Source organism: Corapipo altera, unplaced genomic scaffold (genome assembly GCF_003945725.1).
Source record: "Corapipo altera isolate COAL_440 unplaced genomic scaffold, ASM394572v1 45, whole genome shotgun sequence".
NCBI classification, from domain to species: Eukaryota; Metazoa; Chordata; class Aves; order Passeriformes; family Pipridae; genus Corapipo; species Corapipo altera.
Window position 1 is genome coordinate 23,589,185 of NW_020884877.1, and position 21,350 is coordinate 23,610,534.

The 21,350-nt window shown below is 41.0% G+C and overlaps 1 protein-coding gene across 2 annotated transcripts in view; it reads right to left on the bottom strand.

Annotated features, from left to right (window-relative positions):
• Nucleotides 1-21,350, bottom strand: part of SEMA5B (semaphorin 5B) — a 271,715-nt gene that overhangs the window by 58,951 nt on the left and 191,414 nt on the right. For both annotated transcript variants that reach the window (XM_027637198.1, XM_027637199.1), the window contains 5 exons: nt 13,270-13,368; nt 12,325-12,538; nt 9,467-9,752; nt 5,092-5,227; nt 1,377-1,584 (listed from right to left, as the gene is read on the bottom strand). In XM_027637198.1, the coding sequence (XP_027492999.1) occupies nt 1,377-1,584; nt 5,092-5,227; nt 9,467-9,752; nt 12,325-12,538; nt 13,270-13,368 (943 nt within the window). The remainder of the gene's footprint in view (nt 1-1,376; nt 1,585-5,091; nt 5,228-9,466; nt 9,753-12,324; nt 12,539-13,269; nt 13,369-21,350) is intronic.

Below are 21,350 nucleotides of genomic sequence, written 5' to 3' on the forward strand. Positions count from 1 at the left end.
TGTGAAGTTTCTCTTTCAGTTAGGAGGGCCTTATGTGTGGAACAAGACTGAAATCCAAGTCTAGGCTTGGTTTGTCTCAGGGCTGGCTTTGTGTTCAGGGCTGCAGGGCTGCCTCTCCTGAAGCATTTCACTGGTTTAAACGTTTCCAGCAGACCTTCCTTGTCAGTCACCACTAGCCAGGGCCAGAAAGCAAACACAAATAAGGAGGTAAGGTTATGGCAGTGGACCTTTCTACACTAATGATATGAAGCAGAAACTATTTCATCTTTCTCCCGGGCTTTGTAGCTTGGACTCCTCACTTTATATATAAGGATAGCAAAATGGCAGAACCATGTTGTATTTCCATTTAAGTACAGCCTTCTCATCATAATCAATGTCTATGGAGGCTTCCACAGTGAGAGTGTTGCTAGAACACATCCAAGATGATCACTTTGAAATAAGTGGTGGTAAAAGTTAGATAAATTATGACATAGTCCTGAAGGTCCATTCTCCTGAACATGAGAATGAGGCAATGACTCTGCATTCAGATGTGAGATTAAGCTAACACTTATGGAGGCAATCCATCTTATTCTAAAGTCAAAGCTTCTGCAATAGAGGATAACAACATTATACCCATGAGGCTGGCCATATGCTCTGATTAATCAAACTATTTAATTTAACCTCTATCATTAGTACGAATATGGGCTAAGACAACCATTTATAACACTTTGTCCTTCTTCAGCATCTTTCATTTATCCAAGATATCTGTGCTTTTCAGAAGAGGAAATGTGTCCTGCTAATTAGAGGACAGCAGTTGAAATCAAGAGACTAAATCATATACTTAATTCTACCACTGGCTTGCTATGCTACCACAAAATAAGCACTTGCTTCAGCTTCCCTAGCTGCACTACACTTCAGTGCATGCCCATTCCCAAAAACACTGGAAGTCATACACCAGTAGGTATGTGGAAGTGCAGAGAAAGACATAATTAAGACCCTGGGCAAGCTTGGAGGCTAAGCATTATTATTGCTTACTCAAGAGATGAGAATGTCATAGCACAGAGAAGCAACTTACAGGTGTGAAACCACAGAGCATTCCAGCGACCTCTGCTCTTTCCCCACTGTTATGTATTAGCCGGAGTAGTTAAAACATGTTTTTATAAGATGGAGAGAAATGTTGTTTTTAAACACAGTGTAGATTTATGGTCTGATCACTTGGGACTGTGCCTCAAGTCCTCCATCCTGCTTTTAATTTACTCAGGCAAACTAACTTCCATGCAGTTTTGTGCCAAAATCATACTGAATGACAAGTCTGTGAGGACATCACAACTGGGCTCCCAGGGCTGCTAGGTCTACAGGCAAGTGGAGGGAACTGTCTCAAGCCCTGATAACCTTACCTGTTCCAATATACATCACGTGGTAGAGAGTATCCTTCCCCTGAACAATATCAACCACCAGTTTGGAAAATCGAATGCTGTCCTGAGTCACGTACGGATCTACAGTCACCGGCTGCACGACATCATTCATCAGGAACAGGCGCTGGGCATCCTGCAGGACTCTCTCCGTCAGGTTCTCATTAGGGCTGTCATCATTCAGCGTCCCACACTAAATATGGAAGATTGAACTTCAGCAAATGCATTTTCTCCCCACTCCAATATGGAAACTCATGTCCTGTAGATTTCCTGGGGAGATGGGTCCGTGTAAGGGTCACAGGATCAGGCCCATAGCCTGATCATAGGTCCTTAGCCTAGATTTGGCCTTTAACCCACTCTTTAAAAATGTTTCTCCCAGCTTGTCCACTGACCAGCAATGTGGAGTTTCATTCCCTTGTGATACCCTCAGGCAGCACACCAGAAGGGCAAAAGGTATTAGCAAACCGGGGAGAAAAAGAAAGAATTAAAACTAGCTGTAGAAAGATTTAAAGCTAGCAGTGGGGAGAAAGTTTTTGTGGTGATAAATCCTTGAAGCATTTCAAATAATTTTCAGACTCTACCTGACATCTCAGTCTGTACAACGAACAAAAAATGGAGTTTAAAAAACCTGAAAATGTATTTGTTTTGCATCAAAGAACCAACCTTGCCACACTGCTTTTCTGTGACCCCTTTTGAACAGACCCCCCCACTTCCATCTGATTCAAGGTAAGTTATCCACTACCTTCTCCCTCCCTCCCTACAGCTCTTCTATCCTCACAGGAAGCCGTGTCCACCCATCCTCCAGCACCAAGGGGTGCACTGAAATAAGACTCAATTCCTCATCCAACCAGAATAGAGGGGAAGAAGAGAGCTCATCTTGTGTCTTTCAAACACCAGCGTAAGTCCTGCCTGGTGGATCATGCATTTTAATGCCTGAGTTTCTATCTTAAAATCTCTAGAATTCAGCATTTTCAAAAGCCAGTGCAAGTTTCATGTCAGTAGCCAGGGCTGAATCTCACTCTTCCCCACAATGTCATGTATGGTGGGCAGAAAATTTATTACTCCAAAAGGTAGCTGGGTGACTGGTTATTTATCTTGCCCAAGACCATGGGAGTCAGTGGTACAACCAGAAATCCTGCCAACTCCCATACTCAGTACACGAACAACTTCATTTCTCACTGAGTAACTAACACCTGAGTAATTTCACTAGAAAAAAATCCCACAAATTTATTTTTCTTCATTTTGGGTCCAGATGTTTGGGCTTTCCTTGGAAGTCAGAATACTGAGAATTAGGATGTTGATTTACAGCACTCCAGCTACAGTGTAAAAATTTTCCATGTGCATACTCTTGATGTGCATCAAAGCAACTCTTTGCAGTACAGCTGCCTTTTCCAAGTGCACCACACAGACCTTCTCTTACTATGTGCTAAAATGAGTTGTCAGGAATTTAGCACACATTTACACAATAAACATGGACCTCAATGTCTGCTGTACTAAGCCCTACAATATTTTGGAGGTTGTGTAAACTAGGAGAACTAAATTATACTAATTCTCACCACCTATGAACGTGGTCACTTTTTTATCAACTTGAGCATCTTCCTAAGTAGCCAAACTAAAGAAACATCAGTACATTTTTGATGTGTCCTCAGGTAGGTTTTAATGCTTTTTTCTACTGCAAGAGTCTTTTTTTAGTTCATGACTCATCCCACATTCTAAAGAGTTTTTAGATCTCTCTCTTCTGCTGTATCCTATACTCCTTCTGGTTCTCACTACTGTCTTGCTTTGGATCCTTTTCTCCCCACTCACTTTCCTTTCTAAAGTACCACCTAAAAGAAGTCCTAGTGGCAGGAATGTCATTGTTGGTTTTGTTTTCTGTTCTCAACAAGTCACAGATAATCCTTTTGGTCTACTGGCAGATCATGTGCTGACACAGCATCCCTCTAGTTTGGTTTTATTTTGTTTTGTTCTAATTTCCTGATTATCTGTGCTGTCCTGATCCTCTGTATCCTTCAGTATTTCTCCTTCCTTTCCACAAGAAAAAAAATTCTGGCATGCTTCATCTTCCTTTGTGAACACTGGGGCAAAAAACTAATTTAATTTTTTTGCAATATCTACCTGTTCTGTCACTAAATTACCCTTGTCATCTCCTAAAGGCCCCTCACTGACCTCTTGTTCCTTCTGTACTTGAAAAACATCTTAATCTCTTCTTGCAATCTTCCTTTTGTCTGCCACATACCTCCTTTTCCTTTCCTTATTTTCCTCTGACCCTTTTCTTTCATCTTGCTGCTGCAATCTTTACACTCCACATTTTATCTGATACGTCTTACTACATGGAAATGCTTTCCAAAGTCCTTTTCTATTCCTTCTGGGTTATGTGAGGGACAGAAAGTCCTTGATTCTCAGCTAGTCTTAATATTCCCTTTAAACTAAAAAACAAAACAACAACAACAACAAAAAACCCCACACAAGACCAAACAAACAAAAAAGCCCTGCCATGTTTGGCATGGCTTGGCCTTCAGAAAAGTTTTGTTTCTTGGTTTTTGAGTGCATCAAGATGAGAGGGTGATCAAGAGTACAAACCTGTCCCACCTTGTAAGTGCAGAAGCCCTCAGTCAGGTGCCATGAGGGAATTTAGGGGCAGAAATTAGGTTCCTCAGCAGGAAGAAAAGCCTGTCCCTGCCTGCAGCAGAGACATGCCTCCCATCTGCTCTTGCTGTGATTTCAGGTGACTGCAGACTTCCTTTTGGAAGGTCCCTGACATCACCAGCTTGAAGGCAGATGTCACTTGCAGGCAGCCACAGCACCTTTGCCATAGTAAAGGAGAGCCAGATTCTTACAATCGGGATGAAAGGATTTACCATGGGGAAGCAAAGACAGGAATACAAGTTCATCCTCTCTAGGATTCCTCAGATGTAAAGGGACTGTAAAATGGGCTCATGCTTCAGAAGACTGAAGTTTGCTGGGGCTGTCACACACATACTCTGCACCGCACTGACTGGATCTGGGCGTAAAGCAACTGAAACTGTTTTATAGTTTTCAAATTTGCTTTAACTGATAATCCTGAAAAGTTGCTAATTCATAAAACCAAGTATTTTTAAGCTGAGAAGGAACCCCTGTAACAATCCTCATGTGTTCTCCTCCACCAGTTACTGTGGCAACACGTCCATGACTTCTGGCTGAGCTACTATGTCTTAGAAAGTCATCCATCTTCCACTGAAGCACTGGTAGCCTTAGGGGCCCTGTCAAGTGATGGAAAATTCATCACATCCTTCCAGAGTCACAGTGGTTAATTACATTTCTTGTTTAAAAAATATAGGTTGTCTCCATTCTAGTTTGACTTTGTCCAGCTTCAGCTTTCAATCCTTCCCAGCTCTGGTGGAGACATGTCTCTGGGTCCCCTTGTGAGAATCACGTTCTCAGAGTACACGTGTCAGTGACAAGTGTAACAGTGATTTAAATTATTCACTACTGTAAAAAATCAGAACATTCTTATCGGTTAAACCATTAAATTTTTGCCATGAATCCTGTGGTCTCAATAACGTGGCAAGGAGTTCCACAGACTAAAACACTCCTAAATATGGAGAAATACAATTTATCTGCACTGTGGGTCCACCTGGAAAAATTAGCCCTACACAAATCAACTCAACGGAGTGACAGAACGTAAAAGGGACTGCAGTAAATTGAAGGGCAACGGCAGTACCTGGAAATTAGGGATGGGGTTTAACGTTGGCAGCCAGGCTGATCTTGGGTTTTCTTGGTAACGGAAAGGGCCATTAAATGCCTGAGTAATGGCACTCAGATTGAAGGCACACACTGCTGAGGCAGCTATGCTGTTTCTGGAAAAGGAGAGAAAAAAAAATCAATTTAATCATTAGAACATTGACATTTTCATCATAACAGACATCAAACTCCACTCAAATAAAATACATGTAAATTGCTAGGTAGATGTACAGTGATGCCAATCTCTCAGGGAGTAAAAATAAATAAATAAATAAACTGTAAAATGCAGATGACTTGCGTGACAATTTTGAGAATGAATTTTAAGTTTGGTTTTAAAATGTCAGTGATTTAAGGGCCATGGGAGCAGTTTTGACAAGAAAGGTGAATACAGTTTAATTTGCATGGATTATTTGTGTTTGGTTTTATTTTTATTTTTTTAACAACCCATCTATCTTTATTGATTACTAACAACCTGATTTTTAATCTCTTGGTGTTTCTCAAGGTGAAATGCTGTTTCTACGGGTTCCTGAGATCTTCAGCTATAAAATATATCACATAATATTATACATATATATATGCAGAGGAAGGGAAAGGGTAACAGTGAAAACCAAGCTGGTTGTGACAGCAGCTCAGCACACATAAAAGTCTTGCTAACTCATGAAAGCCTCTTTTCCAATGACCACAGTTCACTTCTTTGTGTTCCCAGCTGGGAACAGCATCTGTCTAAGGCAGACTGTTCACCACGCACACACCAGCCAGGGGAGGCACAGCTAGGGAAATGCTGATGTAGGAAGGACTCTTTGGAAGGAAATTTGTTTTAGGGATGCTCTGCTGCCCAGTCAGACCGGCAAACAGATCAGTTGGCCTTTGCTGTTCCATTTCAGTCCTGGAGGACCAATTTCTGCAAGGTCCTCAGCCAGCTCAGTGCCTTTGCCTCAAGAGGCGCTTCCTAGATGGTGATGGCACCTCAGTGAAATCAGTCCAAAGAAGGACATTTGATAAATGGTAACCTGAAATTCAAACCCGCTGCCAGTTCATCCCTTCCTCCCCGCCTTTTTTTTTTTTAAGGAAAACTACAAGGTTAAGAGAAAAGATATCAGAATAAAACTAAAAATAGGGCTAGCATAAGAGATTGACTAGTCACGGTGCCTCTTAAATAACCCAAGTCCTGCTGTATGTATCTTTCTGCTAATTAAAGCAATTTGAATTCTCTGAAAAGAACACATTTATTTTTACTAAGCCAATAATTACACTCTCTTGCACACAAAAAAGCCTTTCTCCTCAATCCCAGGCTGGAAAGCCGAGAAACAGATTCTTTTACAGCATATTTCTTCCAAGCAGTACAACATCAGGAAGAACTTTCTGCTTTGCCTTCCCATTCTCTGCTCTGCCCCTGCCCCTTCCATCCCCAGAGTGATGAAGCAGCTCACTCTGGACATGTCAAAGCAACTCCAGGCAAACCTTTCTCCACTTTTGTCTGAACACTGCTGACGCAGAGCTTGCAGATGGCAGCTCTTAAGACAAAGCTAATGATGGATGGCAAGTAAATGCCTTGAGGCAAACACAGAAAAAAATTGAGAAAGAAAGTAAAAAAGGAAAAGAAAGAACAAAATTCCCCTAATCTAACAAAAATACATAAGGAAAAACCCGAGATATTTTTAGGGCCTTCCTAAGGACTCCATAGTATAGCCCTTTCTCTTTGCTGGAAAGGACAAAGGAAAGAGGTTTTCCATTAAATCTGTGGCCCATTTTCCTTTTCATCTGTGGTCTGGCATATTTCCCATCCCTCCTTATGAAAAGTTTGATCCCAGTCTCAAGCCAGTGACAACAAGTGGTGCAGCTAGCCTCTGTGTTTTCCTGGTGTGAAGTGCAACCTCCTTTATTCCCATATCCTACCTCCTATGATTAACTAGCTGGTTTAGAGAATGGGTTAAGTTCAAGCAGGTTTTAATGTTGTCTCTATTACCTCCCAGAAAAATTTTAATAAAAACATCTTAAATATTTCATCAGCAGCTTCCCCCAAAAGCTCTCTTTCCCACTGATTCAGCTGGGTATAACATAACATGAAGCAATAAATCTATGTGTGGGTGTTACCAAAACCACTAATTCCCCTTTGTTAGAAGATGACCTTAAATTCATTAAACATGAACCTTCCAAAATAAAAAATACCTGTAAACAAAAAAGAACATAGTTTTGTGATGCATTGGTATTTATTGTAAAGAAACTCAGACTGTTGCATACATTAGCCCTCTTTGGTATGCAGAGCTCATGCAGTATGATCTAAGTCCCAGTGGAAGTAAAAAGAATAATTACCATTATTTCTCTAGTTGGATGAGAAATTGGAATATTTTTTGTTTGAACTCTCAAAAGAACACCACGTTGTAGATCCGAAATGCTATTTGATCTAACTTTAGCTATTATCAATAACTAATTTCTTCAATTACAGAAATGTTACATCTTATATTGTGTCCAGAAGATACAAGATACAGGAGAGGATGTACATCCCTCATGTATGAAGAGTGACTGAAGCGTACTCACAGGAGACAGACAACACTCATCACATCTCATGTTAAACCTTGGTGACAGACACAGAAGAAATGAACTGTTTCAACCAGAGCTAGTCTATGTGTCCCCCCTTATAGTCAAAAAAAACCATCACCATTTTGATAAATAAAATACAGTTATTAGTAATTTTCTCATTTCCAACTTTTGTTCTTGGCTGGATGAATGAACAAATGGATAGATAAAACATTATCACTGGGCACAGAAATCCTCTCAAATTGCAAAAAAAAAAAAAAAAAGAAAGGTCCGCTCAAGTGCCCACAGCAGTAGGCAGGCTTCCTTTTAATGTTCAGGATGTTTGGTTAACGTCCTCTAAATGTTTTTAGAGAATGACTCATGTGCCTTTCAGTTGGAGAACAGATCTTCTCCAGTGTCCACAGTGAAGGTGCAGTGCTCAATCATGTTCATTTTTTCCAGTTGCTTCTTCACTGGCTCACTTTTGACTGATGTTGGCAATGTTTTTTTTTTTGCTGTTGGAGCAGAAACAAAACATGAAGATGGATAAGGGTGGCCAAACACCTCCCTATTTTTTCTTGGAATTTAGAGAGTGGGAATAACATTTGGGCTCTGTTGACTCACAGTGAAACTCCCAACAGTGTTTTAGCTCAAGAAGTTGGGGCTGATGCTTTGTGACTTCAAGGGCTGAAGTTCAAGCCTAGTCACCCCAGCAGGTGACACATTAAAACAGGAAGGTTTGTGCTTCAGCAGGGTTTCACTTCTTTGCTTTACTGTGGGCTTCTTGGGAACAGGCCCTTATTCACATTGCACAGTACACCATTGCACACAAAACCCCCAAAGAAGTTGGCTACCCACCATGAGGAAGGCACTTGGAGCATTTGCTGTGAGGAGTAACCACTCAGATTTTCATTCTCTAGTTTACACATCAGGCTAACACCCCCCTGGAGAACATGTATTATTGAAACTCAATACCAGGTAGACTGGTTATAGCTTGAAACTTATCATCCTAGCCTTGGGCGTCAGAGAAAAAGTTATTTGAGTTTTCCTGACTTAAAAATATACATGATGAGTTTTTTAATATATTTTTTAATTAACTCCTCTCCTCCTTTCTGCTTTCACAGTTACACTAAATCATTCCAATTACAAGTTTTTTCAATATCAAGCCAAGAAGAAGTGATTATGAAGTATCAGAAATCATACCTTCCTCTCAGAGTTTCAACACTGCTTTTGATTTGTGGACCTGAAACAGTCTGTAGCAGAGGTTAAGCACTCCTTGGAAATGTCAAATGCCTTGTGGCCTGCATGACCTTGTTATTACAGTGTTGTTCAACAGCAATATATGTTGATTTCAGTCTAGGCCGTTATGATTCCATCTGCCTCATTCTTCTCCTTCCAGTCCTTCACTCCCAAGCGTATGTACCAGTCATGGGCCAACTCCAATATTTGCAAAGTTGTGTCAGATTGTCCAGGCACTTAGCCTGGATGGAAATCACTTATACTTTTCTGTTGGGTCATTTTCAGATCATCCCCCTGAACTACACAGGTTGCATTGTCACTACAAAAAGTCAGTAGTCTGTTCACTGCCCAGGTTTATATCAAATTAAGTTACGCTAGAACTGCACAGTCACCTTTTATGGACTCCAGGAATCTATAAACCATGGATTAAAAACATAGTCCTGAAGGCTATGTTGCTGTGATGGATATCACAGACCTATCCCTTCCTGTTAACCAAAGGATCTTTCAAAATTATTGCTCAGACTGTCTAAGAAATCAATATATTGTCAGCCTCAGACTGCTGGGTATAGAAGAAGAGCGGTAAAACCAGTACAACTTACACATTAGTAGTGAAGACACCATAGATCAGATCTTGCTCAGGAAGGTAGAAGGTGCTTTGCAATTCATTGTAATAGAAAGGGATTTCTCCAGCACGGGAGCAGTTCAGTCTGGCCTTCATGAAGGTTGTCCATGTGTCCTCCAGCAAAAATCTCCCTCCAATATCATTTTTGCAAACCCTTGCCACACGAGAATACACTGTTTTCCCACAGTCATGTTCCACTGCATTCTCACGGAAGAAGAAGTAGGTGAACAAACCAATGTCATAAGCAGCAATAAAGTTAGGCTCTGAAAAACAAACATTTGAAGAGATTTATACAGGTTAGAAATCAATCAATGCTCACTGACTTGCTCACTGCATTGCGCTGCCAGCTCCCTTTATGCAGGTTGTCAAGGCTGGGACCACAAGGAGTTGGAGTTAGCAGAGGACATAAAATAAGTAGATAGGAATAATGATATATGGGGCTATAACTTTAGTACCTTTTTTCAGATCTTGGAAAGACCCCATAGTTTCCCCACTTTACTGGTAAAGCTACTACTGATTTCAGAGAAAGTAGAGTTCAACACTTTGCATATGCATGACTATTCTCTGTACCTATACTCATTTTACAACATAAAGTCTTCCCATTGGGCTCCTTCACCTATTCGCTTCTGAAGTGCACCTTATGATGTGTTAAATATGCTGCGTGCATCTGCCCAATTCCCCAGCCTGCTGCACTGAAACATTCAACCTACTCTCCCAGTACAGTCACATCTGGCTTTTATCATGAAACCTTTCCAGTTTCTAGGCACAAAAGATTATCTTATGTCTATAAAACAAACCCATGACACAGACTGGCAGCAGTGAAACAAGCTCTCCTTAATGCATTTTTTCCTAGAATTATTGTTATTATTTTCACAAGAATTGAAAATAACCTGGAATTGGTCTAGTAGGGAATATTTTAATTGGGTATTTAACAAGGTTTTACAGTGTATAGTCTTTTATCCTAACAGTTTCTTTGGCAAAGGGAAAAGGTTGGTCAATGAATAATATTTGACCAAACAGAGAAAAAAAACCATGTTGGTTTTATAGGGTGCTTTTACAGTGTTCTTTTCTGAGTAATGCTCAAAGGAAGAAGAAAAAAGGGAAGAACAGAATTCCTTTAATGCTGCAGCCCAGGAGTGAAAGAACAGAGTTGTGGTTGAGGGAGAGGCAGGCTGCTGCTGCTGCACAGCAGGTTTGGGAGGCAGATGATGGTACAGAAGGAAGGGCACTGCAAAACATCTCTCATCAAACTTTCTCCTTCAAATAAATTGTGAACCTTAAAGGGACTGTTGTGATCACCAATCTGACCTTCTGTCTAACATGAACAAGAGAATTTCACCCTGTAATTCCACCATTGGATCCTGTAACTAACAGGTGAATTAGACCACATCTTTGAAGGAAATCTGATCTTACTGGACAATGTCACATGGCTTTACATCCATCAATTTCCTCAGTGACTTGTTCAAATGACTAAAGACTGACCCAGCTGCAACCTGTACTTCTTTTCCCATTTGACATTATCTGGTTTCAACTTCCAATCACAGGTGCTTGTCATGACTTGTCTGCTACATTAAAGAACTTTATCCTGTCCAAAATCTTCTCTTGATGTAAGTACTTCCATATCATGAACAAAACACCTTTTATCTCCTTTTCAGAAAGATAAATAAATTGAGCTCCTTAAGTCTCTCACTGTGAGGCAGGCTTTCCAAGCATCAAATCACTGCAAAGCTCTTCTCTGAATCACCTTCAAGCTTTCTGTTTCTTGTTGAAAAGTGGCCAGAACAGGATGAAATTACTCCAATGTCACCAATGCTGCACCAGGTTATAAATCCAAGAGTCACATTAGTTTTTCCAGTCACATACTAGAACCTCAGTTACTGGTTGTCTTTCTTAAACTCCCCTCTTACCATGTGAATTCCTTCTGAATCTTGCATTCATGTGCAGGCAAGAGGAACCTATTTCTAATGAGTGTATATGAGCTATGATGCTTCTTGGTCCCAATTCACAGTCTTGCCTGATGACACCCTTTTCCTAAATTTCCGGATCTCCATACTGGCTTCAGTATGCCTGCAGAAGTCTTAGTTCAGCCTCTTTAAGCTCCAGACAGTGCACAGTCCCACTGCTCTTATCTTTAATTGAAAGGTCCTGAAATCTAATAGAAAGATTCTGACTATGTTGTCAATTTACCTGGGTAAAAGGAGAGAGGGGAAATACTGGGATCTCCATCACTACACTCTGCTCAGACAAGAAGTGCTTTGCCCCAGTCAGAACTGTGTGGACTCAGTGCAGGGATTACTAGTTGAAATTCTATAGCTTGCTTCATGCAGGGTATTATCACACTGGGGTAAGAGCTGCTTTTAATAACTATAAATCCACATCAGCATGAATTCACATGGAACATAATGTGCTGTGAAATTTCTCATTTTTGGACTGATCTTGCACTGAAACCAACCATGTTCAGCTGAGTCAGTGGAAGTAGAGAGTGCTTATCATTCTGCAGAACTGGGTCAAGAATATGATGCTTTAAGTTGGTTTTGATCTTCAGATCTTTGAGTGGTTTTCTTGTTAAAATGATATATTTGGTCATCTCACAAGACAGAGACCCATATATATGTTAAGTAACCTGTAAGACCCACTTTCTGTATTCTAAATCAACTTCTCCAAAATACTTTCAGGCTCTTTTTAAATGTCTTCCAAGCTGCATTGATTATTGCACCGGAAGCCCTTCCCCATCATACCTCTGGATCTCAATATGAAAAGAGAGGGAAAGATTTACAAGCCTGTCAAGCTGACTTTAATACATCTTTTGCTCAGATGTGACCCACATGACTTTACCATTGAGCCATTTGGAGTTGTATTGTGCTGTCCTAAGTGGGGGAACATTTCCAAGGCTGCGGTAAATAGCAGGATCCCGTCCAGAAAAATCAATCACAGTTGCAGCATACAGTTCTCCTCGTGATGTAATCACAGCTGTCGAGTTATGCCGAGGGTCATATGGGCACCGAGCCACTCCATTAATTCTGTCAATGATTTTGCTGAGATTTCCTACCTGTATTTAAAAGAAAAGAGAACTTAAAGAGCATCTGGCTTTCTTACTGACATAGAGAATTCAGTTTGCCCATGAGCACCTACAAGCAGAACCCTGATTTTAAAAAAACAGGTAACTGTGAGAATGTAATGTCAGTGATGACTATAAATTGATCTTTACATCCGTCATTTGCCAATATAAGAAGTTGTGTCTGAGCCTCACTGATTCTATTGCTTTGTACGAAGGGTAAATCCACTGCCAATAAAGCCCCAATGTGCTCGGTGTAATCAGGTGCTTCTGGTGCTAGCACAGGTTTCTAATCTTCCATAGACACCCCCTGAATACATACTGCCATTAAAAACCATAAAAATAAACATTGCCCTGGGCCTGCTCCTGCCTCTGTTGCAGCCAAAGGGAGTTTTGTCATTTATTTTAAAGTAACTTTTAAGTATTCAGCTCACACAGGTAAGCTTGTCTATATTCCCCATTTTCAGCACCATACTCAAGGTTTACATGAGCAACACTTTGTCCAGGTCCAACTTACTCATGAAACAAGCTTTTAGTTCTCCAACTGCAGATATACTCATTGCCCCAAAGCAGCCCAAAGCGACTCAAAGAAGAAAATGAAAATAATTTCAAGTCAGCTACATTTAGAACATATTCTCTGTAGCCATGATGCCCTGCCAAATGACTGGACTTCCCCAGCGCATGCATCCAGCCCTTTCCATCACTGTAAAAGAGGCAAACCAGACCTGTCGACTGGAACACACTGGTGAAAAGGCGTTGGTACCACAGGTAAAAACCTTCTTGCCATAAACAATCAGCACTCGGACATAGTTCTGGCACTCTTCCTATAGGGAGACAAGACAGAGACAAAGGATTTTTGAAAATGTTATTACATTATAAAAATACCTGTGTTGCAGCTGGAATACACCTTCCTCAGCTCTAACTTGGGCTGAGGTTTGTTGCATCAAGCAGTGCACAGCTGTAGGGAGCTAGTGGTCTAAGTGAGCAAGCCTGATTTGCTGGTTATTTCTCTAACCATAGCCCTGCACAGTCCCTGGATAGGATGTTATCCATCAGGTTGACTCTGAGTCTCATAACTACACAAATGACTCTTTCTGTGCTCTGCTTAGATTGGAAGAGAAATTCTCCCTCTTTCCACGATACTTCTGACCTATTTTCCCAGCAATGCTGCAGCTTTGAAAACATTACCCAGACACAGACTCCAGTGAAGGACAGCAGGTCTGTCTGCACTATAATTCAAACCAATGCCAGCAGGAAAACAGCAGGAACTTCTCTTTAATAGACCAGGCTGGTCAGAATCTCAATCTCATGCTTGAACAGGCTGTGATTTCCTGCCTCCCAGAGGATTGTGTGCTCAGGATTTTCCATGGCAGGAGTTTCTCTGTAAGGCCGGGCCAGTGAGAAATAGCAAATTCTCTCTTCTCAGTTGCATGACCACTTGCTGGTACAAACAGGCAGCTCCCTCCACATGCCAGTCCCCAAAGGTGAAGGGTTCCTGCTGTCCTATGCTGCAATAGGGGTGGCAGCACAAGGCTGCAGTTGTCATTTTTTCAGAAAATCACCTTCATGTTGTTAGAAAGAGCCATGGTCTCTTTTCCTCCTCACAGCCTCACATCCAGAGACCTGTGGACTGCAGATCAGGCTAACTGAGCATCTCCTGAAGTTAAGCAGCAGAGGAAAAAGAGGCCACATAAGGCGAGAACTTTCTAACAGTACACACAGGGAAAGGGAGGTGTGAGACTAGCGTGCAACTCCCACAGGCAGAGCAAGAGGGTCGAGAGCCACCTACCCCAAGGTTCATCCAAACAGCCTTGACAACAGATGAACAGTGAGCCTGGCACAGCCTGCCTGCCCTGGCCTCTGGGGCCACCTCAGAGGAAAGGATATGAGGAATAGCTAATGATGGCACCCACTGGGCTCCAAGTGAAGAAAGTCTATTATGTTGTAGAATAAACAGAAAAGGAAACTTGTTAAAAAATAACAAACTCAGCTGGGTTATCCTGGCTGCTTTGCTTTCCTCCGTCCAATAGATCATCATTTGCCACTAAGCTGAGCCTACAGCTGCAGACACCACTTCTCCTTCTGTAAGGAGCATTCACTTTGCAAGCTTCCCTGTCTCACAGCGCTCCACACTGTTGATCATTTCCCTGAAGACTTCATTTGCAAGTTTCAGCAGCGTAAAAACATCCCCTGGAAAGGAAGGGGCTTGCTTAGCTGTATTACATGCTATCTTCTTTAATTTGCTCTATGGAAATCAACTTGTTGAAGGATTCAGTGCAGACATCCACCAGCGTTAGCCACAGACAAGTGACTGCATGAGCATGACACATGGTGCTTGCTTTTGAATGGAGAAGATCACAGGGACTGCACTCCAGAGCCAGCCCAGGAGCGCTCACCCAGCCCAGGCAGAAGCTACAGGGTGCCACAGGCTTGAGGCTCAGCAGGGGCATCAGGGGGATCAGATGCCAAAGACTTGTCACCCAAAAACAAGAGCTGGGAGCCCTGGCATTTACTCCCTGCCCTAGAGATGTCTGTATCTCATGACTGCTTTAAGTAATTCCTCTTTCTGTAGACCAGAGTTATCCAATCCCACATAATGTTAGGACCACTATATATTTAAATGCAAAGTAATAGAAATTCTTGAGTGAATGCTATTACAAAAAGCATTACGTCCTCTCCCAACAGAGTTTTGTTTTCAGAATATGACTGATTTGGCATCTAACCCAGAATTCAGCTCTGTTCTCAAATTTCACACAGTAAGAGGGTACCCATATGCTCCCCCTCCACCTGCACCCTTCCCTTTTTTGTGAAGGGTCTAAACACAGCTTCTGACCTAAACCAGCTAAAACCATTTATGTTGCTGGACACTCTCCTGCCTAGCTACTACAATGTATTCCTAATTAAAGCCCTGTCCTGCAGAAATCTAAAATCCTAATTTGGAGAAATCTCTTATTTGCACAGAACTGTACTACAGATTAAAAAATTTCAATTTCTATAAAAATCTTCCCAGTTGAGAAGATAGCATACAAGAAGAATGTCTCTGGAAGATCATATGCTGCAGTCTACTGACAGTGATGTATCTATTGCACACTTTTACTCTATACATGGTAGCCTGGCTTGGTGAGGATGCTGGAAACTAGTATAATCTTGTGTCATTTTAGCCTAATTATGCACGGCTTTATTTGCACCCATTCTGTCCAAAGCAGAAGTCATTTACTGAAATAGAGGAAGAAACCACACTGAACAAATATATCTGCTGCTGTCTGAACCTGCTCCAGGATACTTCATCTGTGACTTCGAGCCCATTCCCAACTGCGGCAGCAAAGAGCAAAAGAGCACAGTCAGTATGGGTGAGGTGTCAGACTGGAAACATTGGACAGCTGATACTTTTCAGGGTACTGGATGTAACAAACCCACTAGCTGGTTTTCATTAGCTGTAAAAGGCAGAAAGGGGGGTGACTAGTGGATGTTTTCTACTCTGCTTAAAAACGATGCTTCTAGCTGTGGGCCATGTCCAGCTGTAGTTGTTCCTGTGAATTAACTGACCAGGCATTTTCTCTGGACCTGTCTTACTGATGATCATAGCAGCACTCCATTCTTCTGGAGGAAGAGCAATGATAATATGCACATTTCATACACTGTTCTCAAAGCTATTTCTACACTTAAAGTAAACAGATGTTCATTATGTGCCCTGATCTCAACCAAAACAATGCAGGTGATAAACTTGCTGTGGTGACATGCTGAGTTAGAGGAGCTCCTGAAGGGCAGCCACAGAGGTCTAACTACCAGATCACATCTCTCTAACCTGCCTGGCCTGAAAGGGAATATGGTGCTCATCTTGTGTTTCTTGTTACCGTACCCATTGACAGTCCTGTCAGTCTATGAAAGCCTCCAACAAAAGCAAAGAAGAAACCAAACCACTTAAAAGGTCCAACTTGCGGGATTTTTCTCAAGACACTGTCTGGGAGATTTACATTAGATCCTCTTTCTACCCCGTTCTCCAAATAAATACCAAGGAACAGCCTTCTCTCTGTGTTCTTTAAACCAGCCTGGATTTGCTTTGAAAAGTCATTCAGTACTCTTCTCTCTGCAACAATTCATAGCTGAGGCAACTGGTTAGTAAAATGATCTCACAAACCCCTACAGAATATAGGAGCAATTTAATGCAGTTTCTTCCATGTGGCTGGAAAACTCCAGGCATCCAGAAGGCAAAATTCAGACAGGTTTTAATATAAACAGAAAATTTGGCAAGTTTGAACCCACCTCTGTCCAGACAAGATGATATTTGGATCCTGCTCTCACATTATGGAGCAGACAGTTAAAGCTGTGTATGATCAGTCTGCAAATCTCATCACCAGAAGATATTACTGGAATCAAGAGATTAAGGATTTAAACAAAGGGGAAGACTGCATATTTATCTGGTTAATAAGAATAACTCAGTTATATTAGTTGGGATTATTATTAAATATATGGCAGAGTTGATAAAAACCTGTGGCTCACTGCCAGAGAATTAAGCGTATCTCTGATTTTCCTATGAATTGCATGTTACCCACTTTGAGGTTCTTGCTCCTTCCTCAAAATAACCTTCTTTAAGGCCTTAAATTTAGAAAGCATCACTTTTTTTCCAGTCTAATGACCCTTATTTTCCTAGAAAGGAAGAGTACATGACTTCTAATGCTCAACACTACAAGGCACAGGATCTCAGTCAGAACAAATATCTGGGAAGGCACTCCCTCCCACTCCCTTAGTTTAAGCCTGTCCTCATTTATTTTATTTTTTGTAACATTTAGAGTAACTGTTCATTCACTGTCTGCGAATGCTCTATGTCCATGACTGTGGACAGGACCAGGTCTTTTTCTGGCTCACAGAGATGTCAGGCTGCTCTGAGAGCACATTTCAAACCCCAGAAGCAGGAGCTGTGCCTTGTTACTGCCTTCATTCATGTGGACAGATCACCAAATGGAGAGGCTGGCCTAGTGCAGCTTCTGTTTGAGGTAAGATTCAAAAAGACAATTTCAGAATGCTGTGAATAATCCAGCTGTAGATGCTTCTTAGTCATTTCTTATGTCATCTCTTAACACCAGCATTCTAAAAGGTTATAAGCCTTTAATCTCATTGTACAAATGGAGTTTTCTTTGAAAGCATAGCCATATATAGGCACTACTTAAAGTTTTAGTTTGAATAAACCACTTTTTTCAGATATTTCGTTTTTAATTATTTTTTAGGCTAATCCTATTTCATCACATACTGATATATTTTAATCATAGATTAAAACCACAGTTATACACTGTATGAGACAAATAGCTGTTGCAGATGGTCTACCATCCTCAGAGAAACACAAACTCCTGGAGTAAAACTTGGAGTTCAGAGAATCAGTCAGCAGAACTCCAAGTTACCCCTTCAATGACACTTTAGAGTGCAGCAAACATTTAATTTATCTGTTGCAGTTTATCCCAATTTGTTAAAAAATAATCAAGACCTAACTTGCTCTCGAGCACTGCTATTAACACACTTTCAGATATCTACATTTATTTCCTCGGACAAGCAATTCTGCTACTCAGTTTAAGCCAAGGCCCCAACCAAACTGTCTTTCTCCTCTGAGTGCAATAGATAGTAAAGAGAATTGCTAATGATTTTTCCAGCCAAGTTTTCTTTAATGGACTTTAATCAAACTTAGGGGCTGATTCTATATTGATAGCTTAGCAGAAGTAATCGGAATGTTGGTTCAGGTCTCTAGGAGAAGTTACAAAGGGGGAAAAAACAGCTGACAGCCTCCCAGTTATTTCTATTTGCCCGGGGATTTATATGGTGCCTGTCCTACTTGGATGCCTATTATTTTTAAGTGGTGCAGAGTTTCCCAGTTTCACCAGATAAGCAGAGAGCACATCCTCTGTGTGACACAGAGCCACCTGAAGACCTGAAACAGCTGATTCCTCCATTAGCTCAGCAATTTCTGCACCAACCTCACTTAGCTGGGCTGAAGCCTTGGGCTAGGATTTTCCTGTAACCTTGTGTGAATCATAAGACCCCACAGCATCAGGGCATCATACAAAAAAAGAAGGAAGCTATACCGGCAACACAGTGGGACAAGTACTAGCTGGATGCCTATCAGACATTTCGCTCATTTCTTTCTTGCTCCAGAAGTGTTATTAGTGCATCATCTTCCTCCTGGCTACCCAAAGCTTTTCAGGGAGCACTTAAGAGATGCCATTTTTCACTGTCATTTTCACAAGTGGTTTCTTTTCACATTTTAAAATGATGTTGTGCTGCTTTTGGAAAGTTTACAAATAATTCAGTGCTTAGACAAAAGAAATACCAAAGTTCTCATGTTTAAAAAGCCACAACTTTCCAATGTCAGGCAAAATTCCTTAGATGTGGTGGATGTGGACTGTTATGCAGAGACAAACCAATTACAAACTAGGAGCTGAGCAACTGCTAATGCAATTAAATATACCTCTTCCCCTTCTGCTCTATCCATCACTCATTTTAACTACAACCTCTGGATGAGTTCATTTGGAAGACACAAAATAAAGGCAACATAACACTGACTTTGTTCTCTGCACTGTCTCTCAGTAATGTGGCTGTTTTCCAGGGGATAATTTAAAGGTGCTGATCATGATACATTTTATTAATGCTGCAAAAATAAGAATGATTACTTGTGGAAGCCAGCATGGATCTCCAGAGACATGGTAAGTAAAGCACATACACTTCTTTGAAGAAACCACAAGTTTTAGTTGATAAAAATAACATAAATGAAAGAGACCTTTCCAAGGTGTTTGCTTTAATAATGTACGATATACTGCAGAGAGTTAATTTTAAAATCAGTCTCAAGAACTTATACATGACGGGATTAAAATCTGATAAATTACTGGGATGAAAACAGTCCTCAAAGTGAAATCACTCATAAACTTGCTGTTCTAGCAGAGCCCCAGCTGGGGTGGTACTAGCCCAGAATCAACATTTTTCTTGAATAACATTTGTGGATAACCCAAAAATTACAAACATAGTAATTACCAGTGAAACCAATGCCTCTCTCTATATTTAGTGATATATGTCAGGACGGTTGGTGAGCTGGATCCAACAAACAAAATACATTTTTGTAAGATATTATGCGTTAAAGGAAAAGGTCTTTATGTATAAGCATGGAGATTGCATCCTAGGAGTAGTAACTGTGAAAACGATTTAGTGGTCACAGTGGCCAGGCATTCTGAATCATCTCCTACAGCAGAAGAGCTAACAAAACTGCCATGTATATGAACAGAGGAAGGTGGGAGGCTGTTTTAATCACACTCGGGCATTAGAGAGATTGACAAGAGAATACAGGTGAACAAATGGAGAAAAAAAATCAGACAAAAAATATTCAAGGGCAGTAGAAAAATTACTTAGAGAAAGAGGCTTGTAGAACTCATATTTTTATTTTTTAAAGGGCCTAAGTACTGAATTGACAAGAGAGTATAAGTGCCTCTGTAAAAAATAAATATTGGTAACTAAAGGGTTCTTTTATCTAGCAGAGAAGGGCAAAATGAGACTCAGCCACTCAAAACTGAAGCCAGATACAAACAGAAAATAAAGTACATATTGTTAACAGGGAAGGTGATCTGTCATTAGAACAAGCCAGCAAAGCACAGCCAGCCCATTTGCTTCACATCTCCAGTGCAAAACTTTCTGCTTTCTTCAAAAAGCTGCAGCAGCCAAAGACAAGTAACTGAGCTCAGTTTAGGAATAAGCAGTCAAAGTTTGTGGCCAGAGTTATACAAGGTGCCAGAAGAAATGGTACCTTCCAACCTCAAATCTGGGTCCCAGATTTTTCATCTGCCTTTTCTCCGGACAATAGGTACTCAAATGTGGAGTATCCATCGTGCCATAATAATTACATTTTTGTGATATGAATGTTGTGGCTTTTATTTTTGCACTTCTTATTTTTCTTATGGTACAGCTCCAAGCATTTTAGGAAGAGATTTTCTAAGCAGCAGGAAGAATCTGATTTAGACACTCAACAGGCACAAGAATAAAGGGGAAAAAAGGCATTTTAATACACCTGGTGGTTTTGAAAGCCTCACCCTAAAATACATACATTATTAAATGGGCAAGGAAAATGGACCAGTGATATAACTTCTGCAAACTACACTGTGAATTAATGTAAGAGCCAAAGGTCCTCCTTTTTTCTAGCTTCTATCACCACATATGTAAGTACCTGACAGTCCATAACACATTTATCATCAAATCATCTGTGCTAGGTAGAAAGCTGCCATTAGTCAAGTTTTGACAAAGCAGTGCTGTGGCAGACAGAGTTCTGCATCTTGTACCACCATTGCACAGTAGAATCAGAAATGTTCACATTTCTGCTGCATTTACTCAGACAAGGGCAGAGATGCTGGGTCAGAGCTGGACTTCTTAGCTGGAGTAGAGCACTTCACCAGCTGCCTAGACTAAACTCGGTATTTTTGAGCTACTGCTGAGTCATTTCTCTGCAGTGTAACACACAATGGAAGTGTAGAGTTGCCCCAAGAGGGACTCAGCTGTGGACACACAGGTTAGAGTAGATACAGACCTGAGAGATCTGTGTTTGGTTAGCTGCTGCAGAATCCTTCCACCTTTGTAGCTTCCTGCCTTCTTGTCAGACTCTTAGTCAACAACTCTGTTTGCCATTAACTGCATACCAAGAAGTGTCTAACAGTCTGCTTAATTATTGTTCCTCAGAACTTCACCATAGTCACTGCACCCCGCAAACAATTTCAAGCTCTGTATCAAAATCAGCATAAACTCAGCTCTTCAGAGCATAATCTTTCTGAAATTTTTGGTAAAC